The 21,698-nt window shown below is 36.7% G+C and overlaps 1 protein-coding gene across 1 annotated transcript in view; it reads right to left on the reverse strand.

Moving 5' to 3' along the window:
* Nucleotides 1-1,272: 1,272 nt before the first annotated feature.
* Nucleotides 1,273-21,698, reverse strand: part of LOC101737035 (uncharacterized) — a 61,364-nt gene continuing 40,938 nt past the window's right edge. The window contains exon 3 of the mRNA XM_004931948.4: nt 1,273-2,457. Within this exon, the coding sequence (XP_004932005.1) occupies nt 1,934-2,395 (462 nt within the window). The 5' untranslated portion in view covers nt 2,396-2,457 and the 3' untranslated portion in view covers nt 1,273-1,933. The remainder of the gene's footprint in view (nt 2,458-21,698) is intronic.

Consider the following 21,698-nt stretch of genomic DNA (forward strand, 5'->3'; position numbering starts at 1 on the left):
GATGAAGTACCTAGCTATGAGGGCAAATGGCGGGAATGTCCTGACAATTCAATAGTTACAATAATAAGTTTTCATTATTACACTTTTAAACTAGAAAAACAAAGTAGGTAGACAAAATAAAAAAAATTAACACAATTCGACATCTCACGCTCCCGCCAGTAAGTTCTAAGCCACAGTATACGTGTATGATATATATCTTTAAGGGGTTTTATGACCTGGTAAGTAAGACCTTTAAGGCATGTCTTATTTTAATTTATATTCTTATTTTTATGAAAAATGATAAAATGGAGTGAAATGAAATGAATATGATTAATTTAAGACATCAATCAACTGGGGTGAAACTAAATGACATGAGATGATATGGGATGAAATATAATTTCAGTAAAACGGTGGTCATTTACTGAGATTTTTTCAGTGGACTTTTTGTAGGATCCCGAGAAGCTATGTTCAGCGGTTTTGTTTCATTTTCCCACATTTGTGCACTTTCACAGATATTAAGCAGTTAATAAACCACCGTTATTACACATTTAAACCTGAAGAAACACTAAATAGACAAAATAAAACAAATCACACAACTTCACTCCTCGCGTTCCCGCCAAAAAGTCTGCAGGATATAGGATATATAATTGTCACAGAGTATCATAATAATATAGAACTGTTAGTGGGAACGTGAGGGGCAAAGTTGTGTGAACTGTTCTATTTTGTTAATTTATTGTTTCTTCGGATTAAAACGTGTATTAATGTGGGTTTATTATTTTTTTTGTATCTGTGAAAGTGCACTGTAAATATTCAAATTAATCAACTTCATCTCATTTGGCTTTTTAACATTTTTCATATAATATTTTAACAGAAATTTTATGTAGGTACTCCGTATGTAGAAATAGTAACTTATATATTAATCTGTGCCAGAAATTATACATATTATGCTGGGCTATAAAATCTTGTAACCGCTGACTGTAAATAAATAATAAAAAATGTGCATAAAATTAAAAATCAATGGAAAATAGTGAAAATAGATACTTAATTGAGAAGACACATGAAACAGCACCTCTTAAAAGTGATTATTTTTATAATATTAAGATGGCTGAAGAATCTTGAAACATCTAAACGCGAAGAGGAATTACGCGGGATCAGGAATTATTTAATTACTATAATGATAGGCAATTCAAATATAAACCTATTATATTGGTATCTGTCTAATTTGAATCAAATTCTGATAGAATATATGACTGGTTTCACTAGCTTATATGAGTACTCAATAATAACACAAAATTAAATGTGTAAAATTATTTATATTGCATTATAATAAAAATTGTCACAACAAGGAATCGCCAATAGTCTAGCTTATACAATCGCCGCTTACGAAATACTTCTTAACCTACGCTCTTACAACAATATTCTTACTCTATTTAGTCGACTTAATGTTACATCACATAGAACGAGATATCATTTTTAGTGTTATAAGTAACAATGGCCGAGAAAAAAATGTTACATGTCGCTCTATTCCCAGTGCATAGCTAACTTGCATAATTAACGTTTTTAGTTTTCAAAAATCTGAACACCGAAAAATAAGTTGTCTTGGCGTGACTTCAATAACACTTGCAGAACTTTCAAGCCAGTTCGTTAGAATACCTTAGAGTTCGAACAGAACCTATCTTGTATAGAGGACTATTAAAAAGTTTGATGATAAACAATTGATATGCGATAGGAAACGGACTTATGAAAGAGCGACCTGTGTGCTTAGTGCGAGTTTCTTAACGTTCTCGATAGCGTAAAAGTTAACCCAATTTTGTATGCAGTTGGAACAGCGCCCCTAGCGGTAAACGTAGGCAAACGATCCCATTCCATACAAATATGAGCTAACTTTTACGCTATCGAGAACGTTAAAAAACTCGCACTAAGCACACTGTATACACGGCATTAGTCCTCATTTTTATCTCTTGTTTTTGTTCTTCATAGTTAGACGTCGCCAGAAGCTGGTCTTCTCAGCGGGTGGCTGCTCCTCCCTGGTCTCCTCGGTCCGCGTCTCTCCCCTCAACATGTCCAAGAACGTCGGATCGTTCTTGCGGACGTTCTTCTCGATTTTAACAGCTTCAGCGCTGAGTTCTGCCTTCAATTTCTCAGGGCTCGTATTCTCGACCTTAAACTCGTTTGGGTCCTCAACGAACGCTTGCTGAAGGTCGCGCATTATCTTTTTCCTAATAGTCTTCTTCATACTGAGGTGTCTCTCTAGCGTCTTGACGTCGCCATTACCGTACGTGCGATAGTCATCTTTTTTCTTCTTAGTCTTTTTGGTGGTGTCTTCATTTTCATCGAAATTCTTGCAGTTGCCGTCATATTGTTGGCTGAGACCGAATATGTCCCGCAGATGGGGTATCGCTCGTTCTGACGTCATGGTGACAGCGCACTCGCCGCTCCCACTTTCTTGTTGAGATCACAAACACCTCATCGTGAGATCTGAAACATAAAACAAACTTAAATGAGCAACTTTTTATTTGACAATAAAATACGAGAGTACGTGTTGTTATATTGTTTAAATTCTTTGTTGAGATATTGCGGCTGTCTGTCTTTTGACGTTGGTCTGCACGCGAGATTTTTGTGTTCATTGAACACTAGTACGAATGTGTTAAGTCAGTAATGAAACGGAAGCTTTCTATTCTTTGTTTCTTAGTGTCACAAACTAATTAACGGCCAGTGTAAAAATGTATGTTGTTATTCGTCAACAATAAGACGTTCAATCCATCATGAAATTTCAATAGTCCTGTGACCGGTCGTTTCCGGTTCCTTGATTCGATTATGAGCACACTTGTAAGGTTTCTTGTAAAATAATTTAAGTAAAACTTATCATGTTAAAGTTAAGGCAATTTTCTGATTGCCAAATAGCAACACTGTTGGTGGGAGCAATGACAGTGGGGACGTGACATAATAAAAAAGGCGGTAGTCAGAAAAAACGGGGAGAAAACAGTGTATTCCGTAGTGAGCAGTTATTTAAAGATTGTACAAGTGGAGCTGTAAATAAAGCAATACAGAATTAAGTGAACTATTGCAATCTGTGTATTTATTTCCTGGTTTTGGAAATTAAGTCTACACACTATAATCTAATTAGTCATTAGTTCATTTAATGTCTCCGTACTTTACACAACAAATTTCTTGTTTTGTCTCTATTCATTTAGATACTATGGATTTTGTATCCCCAAACGAGAAAATCGTGATATTAAATATGACTGATCGGGAGAAAGAGGTGCTATTCGGACAATATGCGCCCCGGTTTAACGGCATGCTTTAAGCGAACAATAGCAACATTGTAGAATCAAGATTATCTGTACCGTAACTAAGATTCTCTGCCAGTGAATACGATAACGACTTCCCTTGTTATTACACCTCTAGAAAAAACAATACAGTTGGCATTCAATGGCGGTTGTGTGCAGTGGTGTTATACTTTTTTTTACTCATTAATGCGTTATGAACATTTTTTTTTTTATTGCTTAGACGGGTAGACGAACTCACGGCCCACCTGGCGTTAAGTGGTTACTAGAGCCCACAGACATCTACGACGTAAATGCGCCACCCACCTTGATATATAAGTTCTAAGGTCTCAATTATAATTACAACGGCCGCCCCACCCTTCAAACCAAAACGCATTACCGCTTCACGGCAGAAATAGGTAGGGGGGTGGTACCTACCCGTGCGGACTCACAAGAGGTCCTACCACCAGTAATTACGCATATTATAATTTTGCGGGTTTGATTTTTATTACACGATGTTATTCCTTCACCGTGGAAGTGAACGTGAACATTTTGTTGAGTATGTCTTTCATTAGAAAGATTGGTACCCGCCTGGGATTCAAACACCGGTGCATCGCTTAACACTAATGCACCGGACGTCTTATCTCTTAGGCCACGACGACTACAGATTATGATGCGTATCCGTGCGGACTCACAAGACGTTCTACCACCAGAACGTACGTCCTACTACCAATAGGACTACCTACTACCAGTAAATACGTCCTTTTTTTTTTTTTTTTTGGTCAGGAGGAAATCGCCGGACTTCCGCCCTTTTCTGGGGATACTGGGCGGGGTATGTCAGAGTCGAACTGACTAAAACCTCCTGTCGCTCAACAACCAACGTCCAAACCTCGCATGAGACAGAACTCATGACAAGGCAAAGGGGGGAAAGTGAAGCGTTTAGTGCGGAGCACATCTCTCCCATCACCCTCCCCCTCGGGACGCCGGACTGGCGGTCGTCGGCGCCACGACCACCAGCCCTCTCGGTCGGCAGACTGTCCGAAGCCCGCCTAGATGGCGCCGGTTAGAGTGGGTTACCCTACGGAATACCCCGCTGGGCCAGAACCAGCGTGGGTCGAGGATAGCCGGCCTTCCATCACCCGGATGCTCTTGCGTAAAACGCGTGCAGAGCAGCTTGCACGTCGTCTTCTTAGGCCCCCCTCGCCGGTCCCCAGACCGACATGTGAGGGGGACCCGAAACACTTAAAGGGCCAGGGCTTGGGCGAGATCCGCCTCCCTGGCCCCCGCTCGACGGCGGCGGGATTGTGCGTCTCTCACGCGCCCCGCCGCCTCCTTCTGCGAGATGGTGCACTCGCAGAAGTCGAGCATCGCCTTCCACGACTTGTCGTCGCCGAGCATCGATGCCACAACACTCGGCAACGACAAGTCGGTTCCTATTTTTGCGACGAGGACACGGCGCCACCCCTCACATGCGGGGCAGGCGACGAGCGTATGCTCTGCCGTGTCCAAGTCGCAACCACAATGGTGGCACTCTGCCGTCGGCTCGGCTGTGATCCGGCGCAGGAACTCACCGAAACAACCATGCCCAGTGAGCACCTGCGTGAGCCGGAAAGTGAGGCGTCCTCTGTCACGATTCACCCAATCCACAAGGACCGGGCGAATCGCCTCGACGGTCCTACGACCAGCCGAAGGATCAGCCAGCCGTCTGGACCATGACTCCAGCACGGACCGCGGAGATTGGGCCCTCCGTGCTCTGACCACACTGGGGCTGGGACGCGCCACGCCCCGGGCACGAAGTTCAGCCCGCCACCTATAGTCAGCAGCGAGCGCCTCCGCTTCCAGAACCCAAGGCGGCGTCCCAGCCAGTACACACGCCGCATCAAAGGAGATGGTGCGATAACCACGGATGACCCTGACCGCGATGGTGCGTTGCGGCCGTTGCAGCAGCTTCGCCACCCCCACGGCCAGGGACTGGCCCCACACGGGCGCCCCGTATAGGGCCATTGATCGCACCACCCCCGTATAGAGACGGCGCGTCACCTGGTCAGGCCCCCCGACGTTGGGCAGAAGCCGGCTTAGCGCGCCGGCCACCCCCAACAAACGAGGGACCAGGTTCTGAAAGTGAGCACGGAAGGTCCAACGAGAATGAGGCCGAGGTACTTCAACTGCACCCCGACCCCGATACGGACGCCTCCAACCACGATATGGGCATCGACAGGTGGCACTCTCCGGGGCCTGTGGAACCACATGGCCTCGGATTTACTGAGCGCCACGTCGAGGCCCAATCTCTTAATTTTGCCGACGACATGCGCCACCCCAGCCGTAGCAAGACGGGCAGACTCAGCAAAACTCCCCCCCCCCGGGCCACGACCAACGTGTCGTCCGCGTAACATATTACGCTCAGGCCCGGGAGGAGGGCACCTCTCAGCACCCAGTCATACCCGATATTCCACAAAAGGGGGCCGAGCACCGACCCCTGTGGAACACCGCGCACGACCGGGAACCGGTGCAGGATCCCACCGTGTCCGGTACACGTGACCGATCTGTCCTCTAAGTAGGAACCCACCAGCCGGCGAAGGTAGGAGGGCACTCTATGTCGTTCCAGCGCCCCCCCTATCACGGACCAGGGCAGGGTGTTAAACGCATTGGCGATATCGAGCGACACCGCCAAAGCCACCCCACCCCTGGAGACGGCCGCCTCCGAGAGGGCCCGCACGCGAAGGATCGCGTCTACCGTTGAGCGGCCCTCTCGGAAGCCATACTGCTCCGAGTAAATACGTCCTACAACCTTTTTTTTTTTTTTTTTTTTTTTCCTATCTAAGCTGAGATCCTTGAGAGGCTATTTCAGCGTAACCCTAACTTTTGTAGGTGAGCTCACGGGGCTCAAACCTGATGACGTTGCTAACACGAACCCTAGCAAGAGCCGTGCTTCGCAGAATCTACCACCGGATCGGAAACGCGACCCATTGAGAAGATCCGGCGAGAAACTCAGTGGGCTGTGTCTGAGAGTTAATTTACTCGTCGAGCCCTTCGTCGCAAGCGACGGGTTCGACGAGAACGGTGACCGGTGCTTGAAGTACCTAGAAGCACCGTTAGTGGATCGGGAGGATCCGAGATGACGTGTTTTGGGCGACGTCGACTGCTTTCCATTCTGTCCGCAGGATCGGGAATGTAGTTACCGGCAGCCACGATGAGAGGGTTCTCGTGTCGTGCCGCTTTATCGAAGTGGCGTCCTACCACCAGTAACCAGTACCTACACGAGAATTACGCTATCAGTAATGAGTTTGAAAAGTCAATTATATTATACGGCTGTCCCATACTCCAAACGGGAACTATTGAATAAATCGCAGTCACAATAAGCAAGACAGTGAAAGCTAACCCCCCCCCCCCTCCCCCACAAACCCCACAACCCCTCCATAGGCACTACGTCCACGAAATTTCTTCGATAAGCTTCTCATCTCCCGACGTCTTTCAGTGTCTAACGCAAGAAGACTTGGCATTTTGCAATTTTAATTTTGCACTCTCGAAAAAAGATTGTATATTTTCACTTCTGAAAGTTCAACGACATTGACAAGTTTAGTTGCTAATAAACGTGCCTAATATGCTCGGATGATAGTTTGGATATAATTAAACGCAAATTTATGCGAACAGTCTTGAAATGGTTCGACTTATAATTATCAAATCAAATTAATATAAATTTTAATCTTCCCAAATCTATGAACAGCGTAGAACAGGCTTCAATCGAAAGATTTATTATTATTATTATTAATTACGTATATCTACGGCTGAACGAGCTCACGGCCGGCTTGATGTTAAGTGTTTACTTAAGCTCATAACTTATGTAATTACGCTTTTTGGTTGCGACTTTCATACTTAGTATACGATGTTATTCCTTCATCATGGAAGTCAGTCATGAATATCAGTCAAGTACCTACGTTTTAATATATTATTTTATGTATTTAATATATATGTAACATTATATATATTTAATATATAAATTGATACCGGCCTGCGGGATTTGAGCACTAACATAGTCGCGTTGCCCAACAGCAGTACGCCAGGCGTCTTATCCTTTAGACCACGACGACTTAGATACATTTTGAACGCCTAACGTATCCTGTCAGGTATAAAATAATAGTTTGGAACGACGAGAATTCTTACCGTTTATGATTACTGCAACGATAACAGTACAAAAACGAGACGAAAAAAAAAAACTACTAATATTGTTAGCATAGCAAATAATATAATCTTTTTGAAATGTATAATCTCGTAAACAAGAAAAACAAGTTTAGCATCGTTTTTCCTTTTTTGTGAACCGATTTTCTGTTTAGTAGCTGTTGATAAGCTCTAAAGTAATCAATAAAACCATGCCATGGATGATCGAACACAGTGGAAGAACGTCACATGTGGTCGAGATTCTCAGTAGTGAGGGAACGATATAGAAGAATCAATAAAACGATTTTGGAGACAGTGGTTCTTTCCACTTTTTTAAACTTATTCGATGGTAGCCTAAAGGGCTATTCCAGTTTCTCGCGGACGGGTAGGTAACTCACAGGCTAGCCCTAGAAAGAGCAGTGCTTTGCAGAATCTACGGCCGGATCGAAATTGCGACCCACTGAGAAGATCCGGCGAGAAATTCAATGGGTTGTGCCACGTTTACAAGATCAAATGCAAATAATAAAAAACAGAAAATATAAAACATAAATGGTCTAAGTATTGACCTGTTAATACGATCGTATTTCAAACATTCGGCGAACTTTATGTATCTATGTATAAATTAATTTGATACCTATGAATATCAAATATCAACTTTTCAATCTAAGTTATATACTTAGTAAGTCGCATAAGTGATAATAATGGGAGCGCGTTGTCGGTTCGCGAACTGTATTTACCTTATATTTTACTATGGGTTCACTGATATAAATTTCCTTAAACGAAAAGTATTCATCTCAATGGAATCTCAATGGAAAATTAGCGTACAAACAATAGTTAACACGTAGTTTACCCTCTGAGTTTCTCGCGCGATCTTCTCAGTGGGTCGCGATTCCGATCCGGTGGTAAATTCAGCAAAGCACTACTCTTGCTACGCTAATTATTAACAATTGTCTCAGACTAAGCCTATGAGCTCACCCACCGGTCCGTGAGCTGTTGGACCCCTTAGTCTACCAACGATTACGTACGAAAAAAAAACACGTAGGCTATTTCGATCCCAAATGACGTCACTAAGCACGAAAACGATATTGAAAAACCGTTCTACAATTAATTGAGTATTCGACCTCATGTCTCAAAGTGAGCAGCAGCATTTACGTTGTGATGTCCACGGACTCGGATAGCATCCGTAATTATTAATTTAAACATTAAATAAACTGATAAAGAATACTCAATCACTAGTATTCGAACTGGCAAACTTAATGTCGTATATAGGACAAAACAAAGTAACCATGAAAGTTAGTATTTCTATGAGTCTCGAAATAGAACACAGGAATCTAATTAATCGAAAATAAAAGTATTCGATTTAACAACATTGATGGTGTCAATAGCGCTCGTGGAGTAACTAGACCGCGACACGTGGCTTCTCTCGCGTGACTTCAATAAAATGTAACAAACGATAAATAACTGTTCCAACTGTTCCTCGGATAACTACTTACTTCTGTTCGTGAAACTAAGCTGCTCTAAATCTATCTATATGATTGTGTATCCGATAATTCATTTAGGTCCGCAAGATTAACCTCTTTTGATATATCGCGAAAAGTATAGTTAATAACGTGTATTTAAATAAAAATTCTTTTAATAGTCTTTTAATATCTTAATAATATAATCTTTTATTATTTCTTATCTTCTTATCTTCTTACTGTAAGTACTGCCTTCCTATGGTCGCCCGAAAAACGTCAACCCCTCCTTTTGGGGCAGTCGACTAATACAAACAACTTGAATGAATAGGTAACATAGATACCAGCCTCGAGCCCTTGCGTCGTATTTTGATTTCGATTGTAATAATTGTATTAATAAATGGGATATGTTTTATTGTTAATATTTAACATACCACACAGTACATTATTAGAATGGTAATAAGACGACCAACCATAAACATGAATTGGTGGTCCTAGAAATATTCAGATTAGAAATACAATTTCTCAAGATCAACCTTTGTTTTAAAAGGCCGTTAAGATATTCGTGGTCGCTTGAATTAAACAAAGGCGAATAAGGCTTAACTTAACGTATCATTTTATATGCCTTGTGACCATACTACGAATAAATAATCAGTCATTTATTCGTAATGACAATACGACCCGCATCAGTCCTAGTTAAAATTCGAATACAAATACAATAACTTTTAATGAAAAGAAACTATGTAAAAATGTTATTCCGTCACGTTTGCGTCACGGTTTTTGTCGCCATTATCATTGAAAAGAATTATATTAAACATTCGTCTGGGTCCTTAAGCGTTTTTCATTATGAACACACTTGTACAAACAGTGAATAAACGACTGAATTAAATTGACCCTTACTTCGTTGAGGTATTGCATTTATCGCGGAGATCTTTTAAATTTGGACTACGATGTAGTTCTGTAAAAACCCACAAGGCCGCAAAGTTGCAACATTATTTATAAATTTCGTACAATCATTAACATTTAAGAAAATTAAGTAAACTTAATTAATGCGACGTGTATTTAGTGCCATCATTTTGTATGTTCAATAAAAGACAGAACTGATAACAAATCTAAATTATGCTATGAAATTAGTTGAAAGAAATAACATAATTTAGATCTAATATCAATTTAAGTAAATTAATGCCAGTTTCACACGAAATTATAGGATTTTTATGTGAAAGGGGTTTTAGTCATTAGTCGCCACATCTATATATTAATACGTGAAGCAAAAACTTTGTATCCCTTTTTACGAAAATTGCGCGGACGGAGGAGTATGAAATTTTCCACACTTATAGAGAATATAGAGAAGAAGTGCACAATGCTAATATTTTTTTTAAATAATGCATAAAAGATACGTTAAATCAATAAAGAAAACATTACACACACTACATACCATATATTTGACGCACATACGCATGAATAGTGCATACTATTTATTGTCAAACTTTTGTTCTTGACGTCTGTTGTCAAATTGAGAATAGATTAAATATTGTTTGTCTTTGTTAATATTTTTTATAGTGTAATCTTGGCAAAATTTCTTGGCGAAGTATAAAATACAATCATAATAGTGTACAAACTTACAATTCCAATTAATTATAGTCGAATTTCGACTACTGCGGGACCCTAGTCATAATTATTTCACTTACGGCCTACGTTTTATTAGCAACGTAAATGATGCGTCGATGACAGTTTGCAAACAGTGAACACTCATGAGAACATATCACGTTAATTCTGTACCAGAAAACTGGAATCGGAGTGGTACAAGTATTCACTCCACATCGAAAAAAAAATTTACATAATCTGCAAAATAAATTTCAATAGCAATAAGTTCCGTATAAAATGTTAAGTAATTGCAACACATGCAATCAGTGCAGTAGACTTTAATCATATTTTTCGTTCCGCAAACAAGATCTCGCGAAACCATGATTTAAATAAAAACAAAATGTAGAATAAATTCCAATAAAACACGGTGATCAATTGGCGTTGAACTTCCATTTTGTCGAGATTTGGAGCGGGTCGTTAACGAGAAGCAATTAAAAGGGTTTTAATTTGAAAACGGTTTTAACGGATATTCTTGTTTTATACATACAATGATGACTGACTCAATGGTGCAGTAGTTAGCGGCCCTAACTGTGGTATCGAGGGTCGGGGCTCGACTCCCACATTGAGCAAACATTCGTGTGTTGAACAGGTTTGTTTGCCCTTCGTGTGAGCTTTCATTATCTATATATGCATATATTTAAACGTAATAAGTACTAATAAAAAATAAATAAATAAAAGTAGTAATAAGTAACGTAATAAGTACGTATGTCAGCCTCTGGTACCCATAACACAGGGAATCCTAATTTCGGGCTGGATGACCGTGCGTGATTTATTCCCAGTTTATTTATTTATGCTTACAGAAGTAAACTTGATTTCGTTAGTGTGGAAATAACTTCTAGTAGTTTGTTAGGTTTTCGTCTTTCACGCAGCCATAAAGCAATGGACAGACATTATTTTCACAAAGAAATATAGGTTATAGTGCAGAGTTAACACAAAAAAAAGTTATTCAATCGGCCGGTTAACGATCAATTCTGTTGCTATATAAAGAAAAGAAAAAAAAACACAAAATATAGCAATGTATTATGTAGGTACTGCTAGTTACGTAATACTCTTGTACCATTTAAATGTGTCGCTGAAATATATCCAACGCGCTCCACTGATGGTGATCATTTGACGACCTCGGATGGCCCAAATAGCTGCAGGCCTACACGCCCGTAACATAGCGTAACAATCGTGTCACTGATTCACAATGTTTACTCTGAGCCGTTTGTAAAATGCCATGCTGAAGTCAATTCATTATGGTAAATTTTAAAAGAGGTTAACGGCTCTGTTTCTTGTCTATGACGTATCTGAAGAAAACAGAAGACTGTCAAATATTATTCTTAAACAAAAAACGGCTTCAACTTTAAATATTATTTCTAAGCGTCACAGCCTTTATTATCAGATGAATTAATATAAGTAATTAAAGAGACCATTTCATTGTGTGTACTTCTCGAAAATATTGATCGGCATGATGATTTACAATGCAATAAAAAGAAATTCAAGACTGATCAAATTTACTTTTACTTCGTTAAACATAGATAGCACTGGTGTCTATAAATTACATTTAGAATAATAATTATTAAAAATATATTATCTATTTACAACACATATTCGTACCTATTCTGAATTTATTGTGATGGTGAATTCAAAGATGTATACATTTTGCATCCGTACGAATAAATTTTGCAATGTTTTTTTAAGTAGGTAGCTTTCACTACTGAATTAAAAACAGCATTCCTTTCTAGGCTTGACTGCTTAAAGTATATGAAGAGAACAAGGAATTATTAATCTAAGGATTAATTGATATGTGTGATTTTTATGAGAATCTGCAATCATATTTTAAAAAAAAAAACATTGATGCCAAACATTTTTTTAAATGAAATTGCTGAATTTCTCCGAATACACCATGCATTTGTTTTGATTTAATTAGAATTAGCAGCATATTATTTTGATGAAGTGGTCGTTACTTTTGTCACTTGGCTTTGTTTAAGATTGAATCGTTTGACCCATCTTTGATCTCATGTTAATTTTTTTCATTCAACACTCCGCCATTTTGAATGTCGTGGTCACGGTTAGTTCTCATGTACCTACTCTGAGTAACAGCTCGCTTTTATAACCTTACGCATTGATGTTTACGTTCCTTTATGTATTATAGCTAAGTTAATAATGATTAAGAGTAGAGAAAATCATAAAACTCTTCAAGAATAAAATTAAATAATTCCGTTCCGAATGAAATTTCTCCAGCGCTCTTTCTGACGTCACATGTGGCGTCGTAAAATGATCATGTGTGCCTAGTGTTATGTAACACAGTCCATCGACCTCTTCCAATGTGAATGTCAGCTGTTAAATGTTTGTGAAACGTATTGACCACCGAAATTTATGATTCGGGCGTGTCGCGGTGTCGTTTATTTACTTACTTATATTTTATCATCTGAGATCAGGCTTAGCTTAGATGTAAGTTTTTAATGTGAAAGAAAACATTGGTTTTGAATACAATGAATAAATTTTGAATGAACAAATCCATGGAAACTTAAAGGAAATAACTATTATTACTAATTTATTCATGATCTGATACTACAGACTTGTCTATTTGAAGAGTAAGATTAATAACTTTAAGAATGGGTCGCTTTCATATTATATATGTAAGTCGCAATATAGAGATGTAAGTTAACTGCTTAATTTTAATGAGACAGTTTCGTATAGGAGTTTTTCGTAATACGAGTAAAATATGGATTCTATTATTATTATTCTTTTAGCATTTTTACATTAAGAACAATTCCTAGGTACGTACACAAATTAAAAAACATGTTTAACATTTGGCCAAAATATTTCATCTATCAAGATAGTAAACCGTGAAAAGTTAATTCAAAGTTAATAATGTATTGTACATATGAGAATAGGAACAATGTAATACCAGCATTATCTCTGAGTGAGAGGCAGCAATTGTATCGATCGTGCTACGGGTCCATTACATTTAATGAATTTGAACATCTGCGGTATTATTCTCTGTTACAAAAATGGGGAGTTCTATTATTAGATATTTGGGCTATAATTGTATTAGTTCATTCACTTAATAAAAGGGTTTTGTTAGTTGTTTTTTTTTTTGTACTTTTTGTTTTTATTTTTAAAGAGGGGTCACTCGTCGACGCATATCGCACCTCTAGAATCATGTTTTTTGGTAATAACGCCAAAAATCTAATTGAAGAATTGTAATTTACTTTAATGTATGCGCTTGATTTAAAAGAAACGCAAGATCACTTTGTCCTTTTCTAGACTAAAAGAAACTGTTTAATTTTATAAACTGGTAAAATACCTGCATTTTTATAACATGTTCAAAGCTTAAAAATTTTAGTTAGGCCACTTTAATTCTAAAGGTTCGATATGTGCTAATATAATTTTAATAAAACGTTGAATAAATTAATAAAGTAAATGGTTTTATTTATTTATTTATTAAAAACAACATGTGACGTTTAGTGTCATGCTCATTTTATTTATGCTTCTAATATTCACTTCTTTTAGAAACCTCAAATATAAATACGTAATTATTTATATTTTATCAACAAAGGAAAACAGGAAGAAAATTGATTTTTGAAATAATAATAATAATAATAATAATTTCCGGTGATTTGTTCATGTTACTGAGCACTTACCGCGTGTATTTTGCTGTTAAATTTACGTCATGTAAAATACATAATGAAATCGTCCTTCGATGTAAACGGAAAACAATTTCCATTGGAAGGTCCAATCAATGAGTGAATGAGTACGCTAATACGCTTTGCTTACGCTAATGCGCGACATGCTTTAACAAAAACAACTTCAAATAGAAAAAAAGATATTCCAAAACAAATTATTAAACACTAAAAATCATCGAAATCGGTTGGCACACGTACTTAATGCAAATTTAAGACTTATATGGTTTTCTCATGGATACCATTATCAGAACTGGACTAAATTGAAATGGGACCACACGGGAAGCGTCAGCTTTCTAATAAAAAAAGAATCATCAAAATCGATTCAACCAGTCAAAAGTTATGAGGTAACAAACATAACAAAAAATACAGTCGAATTGAGAACCTCCTCATTTTTTAAATCAGTTAAAAAACAAAAATAAATGCATTTATGTTTGTTTATAAAGGTTATAGTTGAAGGATTTCGATTCAACGCCAAGAAAAGTTATCAAAAATTAGTGATTTGAAATATACAACAAATCGGTCCACTAACAAGGTCAGCTGATTTCGTAACCATATTTTCTATTTTTAATGTCTTAAGTTTAATAAATTAACAGCTGAATAGTTAAAGAGCTACAATCATTAGGTTTTTAAATGATTGAGAAATTCAAAATGATTTATGTAAGCATTTGGATGAAACTCAAGGACGGATTAATATAAATGAAGGAACGAATAATTTTGAATAATTTTTTCAGAAAAACATGGCTTAGCAAGAATAATAAAGTCGTTTGAATAGTTACTTCCAAGAGAAGTAATGTTTCAAGGCAAGACGGTGCGAATGTAAGCTACACTGGATTTTGTTCAATTGAAAACTTTACTCCCAAAAAAGATGTAATAAAATAAGCGTGTCATTCATTTCAAACAGCATGCTATTATATAAACATAAAAGTAACCTACAGGTAATATATATATAGCAGGGTGACCAACTTGAAGAGAACCAAAATCTACTATTTGCGGACGCAGCACTCCGCGATCTGCCAATGACATTTTCGTAAAATTTTATGAAATATAAAAGTTCAGTATACAAATACCTAAGTAATAGAATTTATTTTATTAAAAAGATTAACATATAACTGAAATTTAATCTTAGTAACTACTTCTTGCATTGCATTCTTCTTACGTTCTGCAGTCTGTTCTATGTTTTTTTTCTATTGTATTATCTATGTTAAATTATATTTTATGTTCTATGTTATATTTTTTGCCTTGCAGCGATCGACCGGTTAGCAAATAAATAATATTGTTCGCTTAGAGGCCCAAATTCGACAATAAATCCGACACTTCAAGTTTTAAATCCTTTAAATCCAAATAAAAAATTTAAAAAAAGAAACTTATTTTCTCTTTTTTTTTCTGTTAGTGCCTTATTTATGAAGTTTGTGAACAAATTATTAAATTATTAAAGTGAATTATGATGTTACTGTTTCCAATTTTGTTTACTGACAACACCACATCATGACTCTAAACGAAAATAAACACAGGAGCAAAAGGCTCTGTTTTATTTTATCGTTCACTATTAACCTTTAACTGGTGACACGCCAAATTTATAACACTATAAAGGACATGACGTCTCACAGACTACTACTTGTAAATTCATTTTTATTGTGAAAATCAACTTGAGTGTTTCAAAATTGCCTTAATATTCAATCAACGGTATATAATGAAAAACACATTAGTAAATCAAACCAAGTTTTTTTATAAAATATCGAGAGAATCGAGTAATAACACTTAAGGGTATTTTACAGCCTTAATTGGTATGAGATCCTCATTTCACATTTCAGCCGACCTTATGCGAGAAAAACGATAAAGTTAATATCTTTTACTTAAAATCTAATATAGAAGGAACGAAAAAACAAAATAGTCATTCCCAAAAACAAAAAATAAAAATTCTGACAATGACTCAATTCAGCATACATTACTGGCAATTTTTGCACAAAGGGCGAGAACATTGCAAACATACGGGATCGCAACACCCGACACACGTATACACAGTCATTCTGTGCAATTTGGGTGGGCAAATCCTGCATGCCTTTCTTTTGCCTTGACTAGTTTCATGACTTTGGACATCTTCTTCGACCATATCGTCACCCAGAATTCGCTTTATCACGAAGCGTAACTCCCTCGGTAATTGACTGCAGATTACGCGTCTCTGAATCCATATTCAGAAACGCGTAGTCTGGTCCCCCATGGGAGAACTAGCGAACGAGCTAGTCTTTAGGAAATCTCCCCTTTCTATAATCTTAGGTTGGTGCATGTTGTGCAGTATATGAGCTTTCATGCTGTTCAAATCCAAAATGCGGTAAAACACTACCATTGGTCATCTTCTGGATTTACCACTCTCCTCTGAATCTTCCACTCGATCATTTTCCTGATGGTGTGAATGATTGCTCTCAGATATAATACAATCTTCGAAATCACCTTCGCTATCAGATTGGTCCGAAGCTAGCAACAGGGAATTTATTTCCTCTTCAAAAGACGGACTTTCTACCCGCAATATTTTTCTTTTTGATGGCTCAACTGAACTTGATTTCGGACATTGACGTTTATTACCGTTTTTTGTCATTCTGAACTACAAAGTATCAAAATATAAAGAAATAGTTCAAAAAAATATTTTGAATGGCAACTAGGGACATGGAGCCTGACAGGCTACGTCCAATTTTTCGATGAGTGTTACTCACGTGTTATACGACCGACAACACGTCTGCTTCCTTCCGTGGTCAATTTACTACTATAACAAAGGCTACTGAGACTCGGAGTCGCGGCGAGCTGGAGGGAGTGGCGAATTCTAAGAATTCGCAAAAAGCACGAAGCCTGTGAGACTCCATGTCACTGGTTAAAGGTTAAACATAGGGTGTTTCTCTGTCATGTTATGGTGGGCCTTAACTTTTAAGCATTATTAGTTTTAGTATTTTTAATAACGTACATACAATCTGTTCGAATCGCCTAAAACATTTCTGCGAATTTTCCTACTAAATGAACTAGAAGTTATTTTAATACAAACAATGTGATAAAATATATGAACCAAAAATTGTTAAACAAGAATACAAATAAAATAAATGATAGAATTAATCCACTTTGTTTATAAAGTGTAATTATGCTTTAAAGTTTAAAGTGACGTCACCGCCAGGACACAGGATGTTGCGTGCGCGCTTTGTAATCTCATAATCTTCACATTCCTTTTACTGTATTTATAAAATGCGTTAATTGTTTTAAATTACGTAAAGAATCCCCATGAAGTTGTTATGTTTGCATTATATCTCAATACTACACGTAACGTATTACGTTCTAGAAATGATTACAGAATGAATAAATATTGTTTCAAAATGTCAGAGGATTCACTGTGTTTACCATTAATTTTATGTTTAAACGTATGCTTAGTAAATAAATTTTATACAAAAAAAAACATTTAAGTAAACCTGCTTTTATTTTACGAAATGACGATCGTAATGCTCTCAGTAAAAACAGATACAACAAAAAAAAAATTGTCATTAGTGCGACGCATACAAATTATTAACCGAAGATGTAAAAGGTACAAAAAATATTAAGGATAAAGCTTAGGATAGATAGTTCGATTTAAAAATATGACAAATCTCTAAATAATTAATGAATTTCGTAATATAAACAGAGAAAAAATACAATTTTCGAATTTAAAATCTCAATGTACTTATTTAATTTCACTCGAGTGTTTTATTATTAAATTTAACGGCCATTTTACCCTATTTCGCAAACTATTAATAAGTTGTTAGACTAAATTCACGTTAGAATTCATTACTATAACAAATATGCGCATGTAACAAAATAAACAAGACTCACTCTGTTTTATATTAGTGCTAAAAACAGTTGAGTCAATAGTTTCCGTGGACCATATGCGGATGTTTTGAAATTTGCCTGTTTAAGTATGAAACTGGGTCGAAGAACTAGGTTGCCTGAGTTTGGTCTATTTTATGTTTACTGTGTTCGAATTAGAATAGGCTAGAACAAGAATTGGGGTTTAGAATTCTCTCAATAATTTATGAAATGTGGTTGCTTTGAAGAGAACCCGCACACCACATTTGTGGAGGATATTTGAAGATCGGTATGTATCGAAGATAAGAATAGTCCAAAGATATCATTATGTGGTATCCTCGTGAAAGAAAAAGAAATAAGGGACGACCGGACGACAAATGAAAAGTTGGGAAGACGAGGTTAAGAAAAAATAAGAAAAGTATAGCAAAATCTAGGGGAGACCTTTGCCAAAGGACAATACAATAAACAGAAATAAATTATTTTTGTTTTTGAATGAGGTTAATTAATTAATAACAATAGAAAACGACATTTAAAATTAAAAAAACTAATGCCGTATTACATTCGATTCCTGTGACAATTTGAGAGGAAACAAAGTCGATATATTGTTTTTTTTTAACTTTTCCAAAAATAAAGCAACAAAATTCTAAGCAAATAAAGTTAAATAAGACGAGCGCGAAGTGCGGTTCAAAAAGTGTTCCGTTTTTTTTGTCTCTTAGACTATTTTGGTTTGTACGATTGGCTTGAGGCACAAAAGGCGGTTTGCTCACTATCGTCTATTTGTGTGCCTTTAAAATTTTTGAGAAAAACGAAGAGGATAACGTATAATGATCCACGAAAAAAATATCGACGAATACAGTTTAAGCTACTTGTAGTATTGTAAGCCCCTGTCCTGGTGAAACTTCAGAGGCCTCCGGGCCACTAGTAATCCTTCAATCATAATAAAAAAATTGTAAGCCCGCACAAAGGTTCATAATTACTTTGCCTATTTCTGCCGCGTGGTGGGTTTCGGCTTGAAAGATACAGCTGCTATACTATAAAATTAAGACTTAGTTAATGTGTTTGGCGGTGTGTATGGCGGCATTTATATTGTGATATCCATGGGTTTGGTAATCACGTTACATCGGGTGGGTTATGACAACAATCACCAGTTTAGCCAAAACAATTATTGCACAATAAGTTTTTTTTTTTTTACAAAAATTAATGATGTAAACTTTAAACTAGCACGATAAAAATATGCTTCCTGGATATTTTTAAGCATGCACATTTATGAATAAATGAAAATTTGGTTTAAGATGTAATGGACAATATTTTTAAGTACCGGAATACCTACACCTCGTATTCAAGTTTAATTTGAGCATCTACTCTTATTTTACTTTAAAAGATAATAATAATAATAATAGTAATAAAGCTTTCTTTATTCCACACAGAAATACTTAATTACAAACAATTTGAAGATACATTAATGGCTTTTTTTTCATTAAACAGTTAAAAAGTAAATATTAAATATATTTTTTTAAAAAACTTTAAATGATAGGTCATGCTTAATAAGTTTGATTAGAAACGTGTCCAAACAAAGGTAGATCACATTTCGTATACGGCTCAACTTGAATAAACAAACAAAGTAACGCAGATATAAATATGACACGTTTTTTCGCATGTTCAAGACAAAGACATTCCGTATAATAAATAATCTTTAAAGATGTTTTTTTGTTCAACAAGATTGACACGTTGTAAACAGTTGTGTGTGTGCGCTCTCGCCTTCCTCGGTGCAACGTAGATAAGGCATAAATGGACTCGTAACGTTATCAGCACGTGTCATTAAAAATAGCCTTGATAAAAATATCTCTTAAAACGCTGTCATCATTACATAGTATGAAACAAAGTCGCTTTCTCTGTCCCTGTATCTGTCCCTATGTATGCTTAAATCTTTAAAACTACGCAATGGATTTTGATGCGGTTTTTTTAATAAGATAGAGTGATTGAAGAGGAAGGTTTATATGTATAATAGCATCCATTAAATAGTGGATAAATCAATAATATATTAAACGAAGCGAGGGCGGGTCGCTAGTAATACATAAGTTGAAGGTCGCGGGATTTAGCTCGATGTAGGAAAAGCAGGACTGGTCGGCATTCTTCGTTCGAAGAAGAGTTCGATTAGTGAACTAATCCATAGACACAGCCCATTGAGTTTCTCGCCGGAACTTCTCAGTGGGTCGCAATTCTGAAGTGGTAGTAAATTCGGCGAAGCACTGCTCTTGCTAGGGCTAGTGTTAGCAAATTCTCTCAGGTTGAACCCGTGAGCTCACCTACCCCTCCGGAATTCCTGGAATAGTCCTCTATGCTACCAACGAATAGGCAGGGAACTGTCACTGTGGCGGTGGCGGAGGTAATGAGCATTACGACATAATATTGATAGCATAAACAATAATAATAAAACAATGTGCAGTAACAATTCTTCTTCTTACAATTTCCAGTCTGAATACTAAATATTCTGAAAATCTATATATCTGAGTGCTTTCTGTTTTATTTTGTAATTCTATAATAACCTAAAATCGTACAGAAAATATTTGTATTATGGTAATAACTGTTTCAATGTAAATGAGTGTTTCACTTTGCTTGGATTTCCTATTTCAGCGTTCAAATTCAGAATGTTCTGTGAACTGTCTCATAAATGCAAATAGGTATCGAAATCACGAAAACCAAGAAAAACAAATAATGTAAAGGTAAAACGTATTTAGTACGAGCTGTGAACAATTAAAATTTACAATTCAGTTGCAATTTTCATACAAAAAAAAAAAGTGTTCGTTTAGTAATCCATAACAAAGGCATTGAAGCTATAATTGCGGTAACGCCAACAAATCGGGCAATTAAACACGACGAGCGCCCGTTCACGAACTTATCAGATCGTTTTAATGTCTGTTATTCAAGTTGGGCAATACTCAAGGTGATGCAGGAGTTTTGTTTGTTATTTTTCGTATTAATGCCAATATTCATCGCCTTCCGCTAATTTATTCTTTAGTAACCATGAATTATGGAGGGTAGAACTAGATCTATCCTTCATGTATCAAACGACTTTTTGGCGGGAACGCGAGGAGTGAAGTTGTGTGATTTGTTTTATTTTGTCTATTTAGTGTTTCTTCAGGTTTAGATGTGTAATAATGGTGGTTTATTAACTGTTTAATATCTGTAAAAGTGCACAAATGTGGGAAAATGAAACAAAGCCGCTGGACGTAACTTTTCGGGATCCTCCAAAAAGTCCACTGAAAAAATCTTAGTAAATGACCACCATTTTACTGAGATTATATTTCATCCCATTTTATTTCATTTAATTTCATCCCAGTTGATTAATGTCTCAAATTAATCATCTTCATATCATTTCACTCCATAATATCATTTTTCATAAAAATATGATTATAAATTAAAATAAGACATGACTGAAAGGTCTCAGTTACCAGGTCATAAAATCCCTTAAAAAATGTATCAAACATAAAAACCATAGACAATTAATGATATGCGTTTTTTTTTACCTATAGGAGAAACGAAACGTCGGTTTATGAAAAACTGTTAGTAAAACATAAATTTTATGGCCTTATTTTTTATATTATTTGAACTTATACAGTAACAATAACATTAATATTTATAGTGATGATTTTTAATCACAAAATTTATGGTAAATTATGCTGACTGATATGATGAAGATGGACGTGGAT

The sequence above is a fragment of the Bombyx mori genome, chromosome 22, assembly GCF_030269925.1.
Source record: "Bombyx mori chromosome 22, ASM3026992v2".
Taxonomy (NCBI): domain Eukaryota; kingdom Metazoa; phylum Arthropoda; class Insecta; order Lepidoptera; family Bombycidae; genus Bombyx; species Bombyx mori.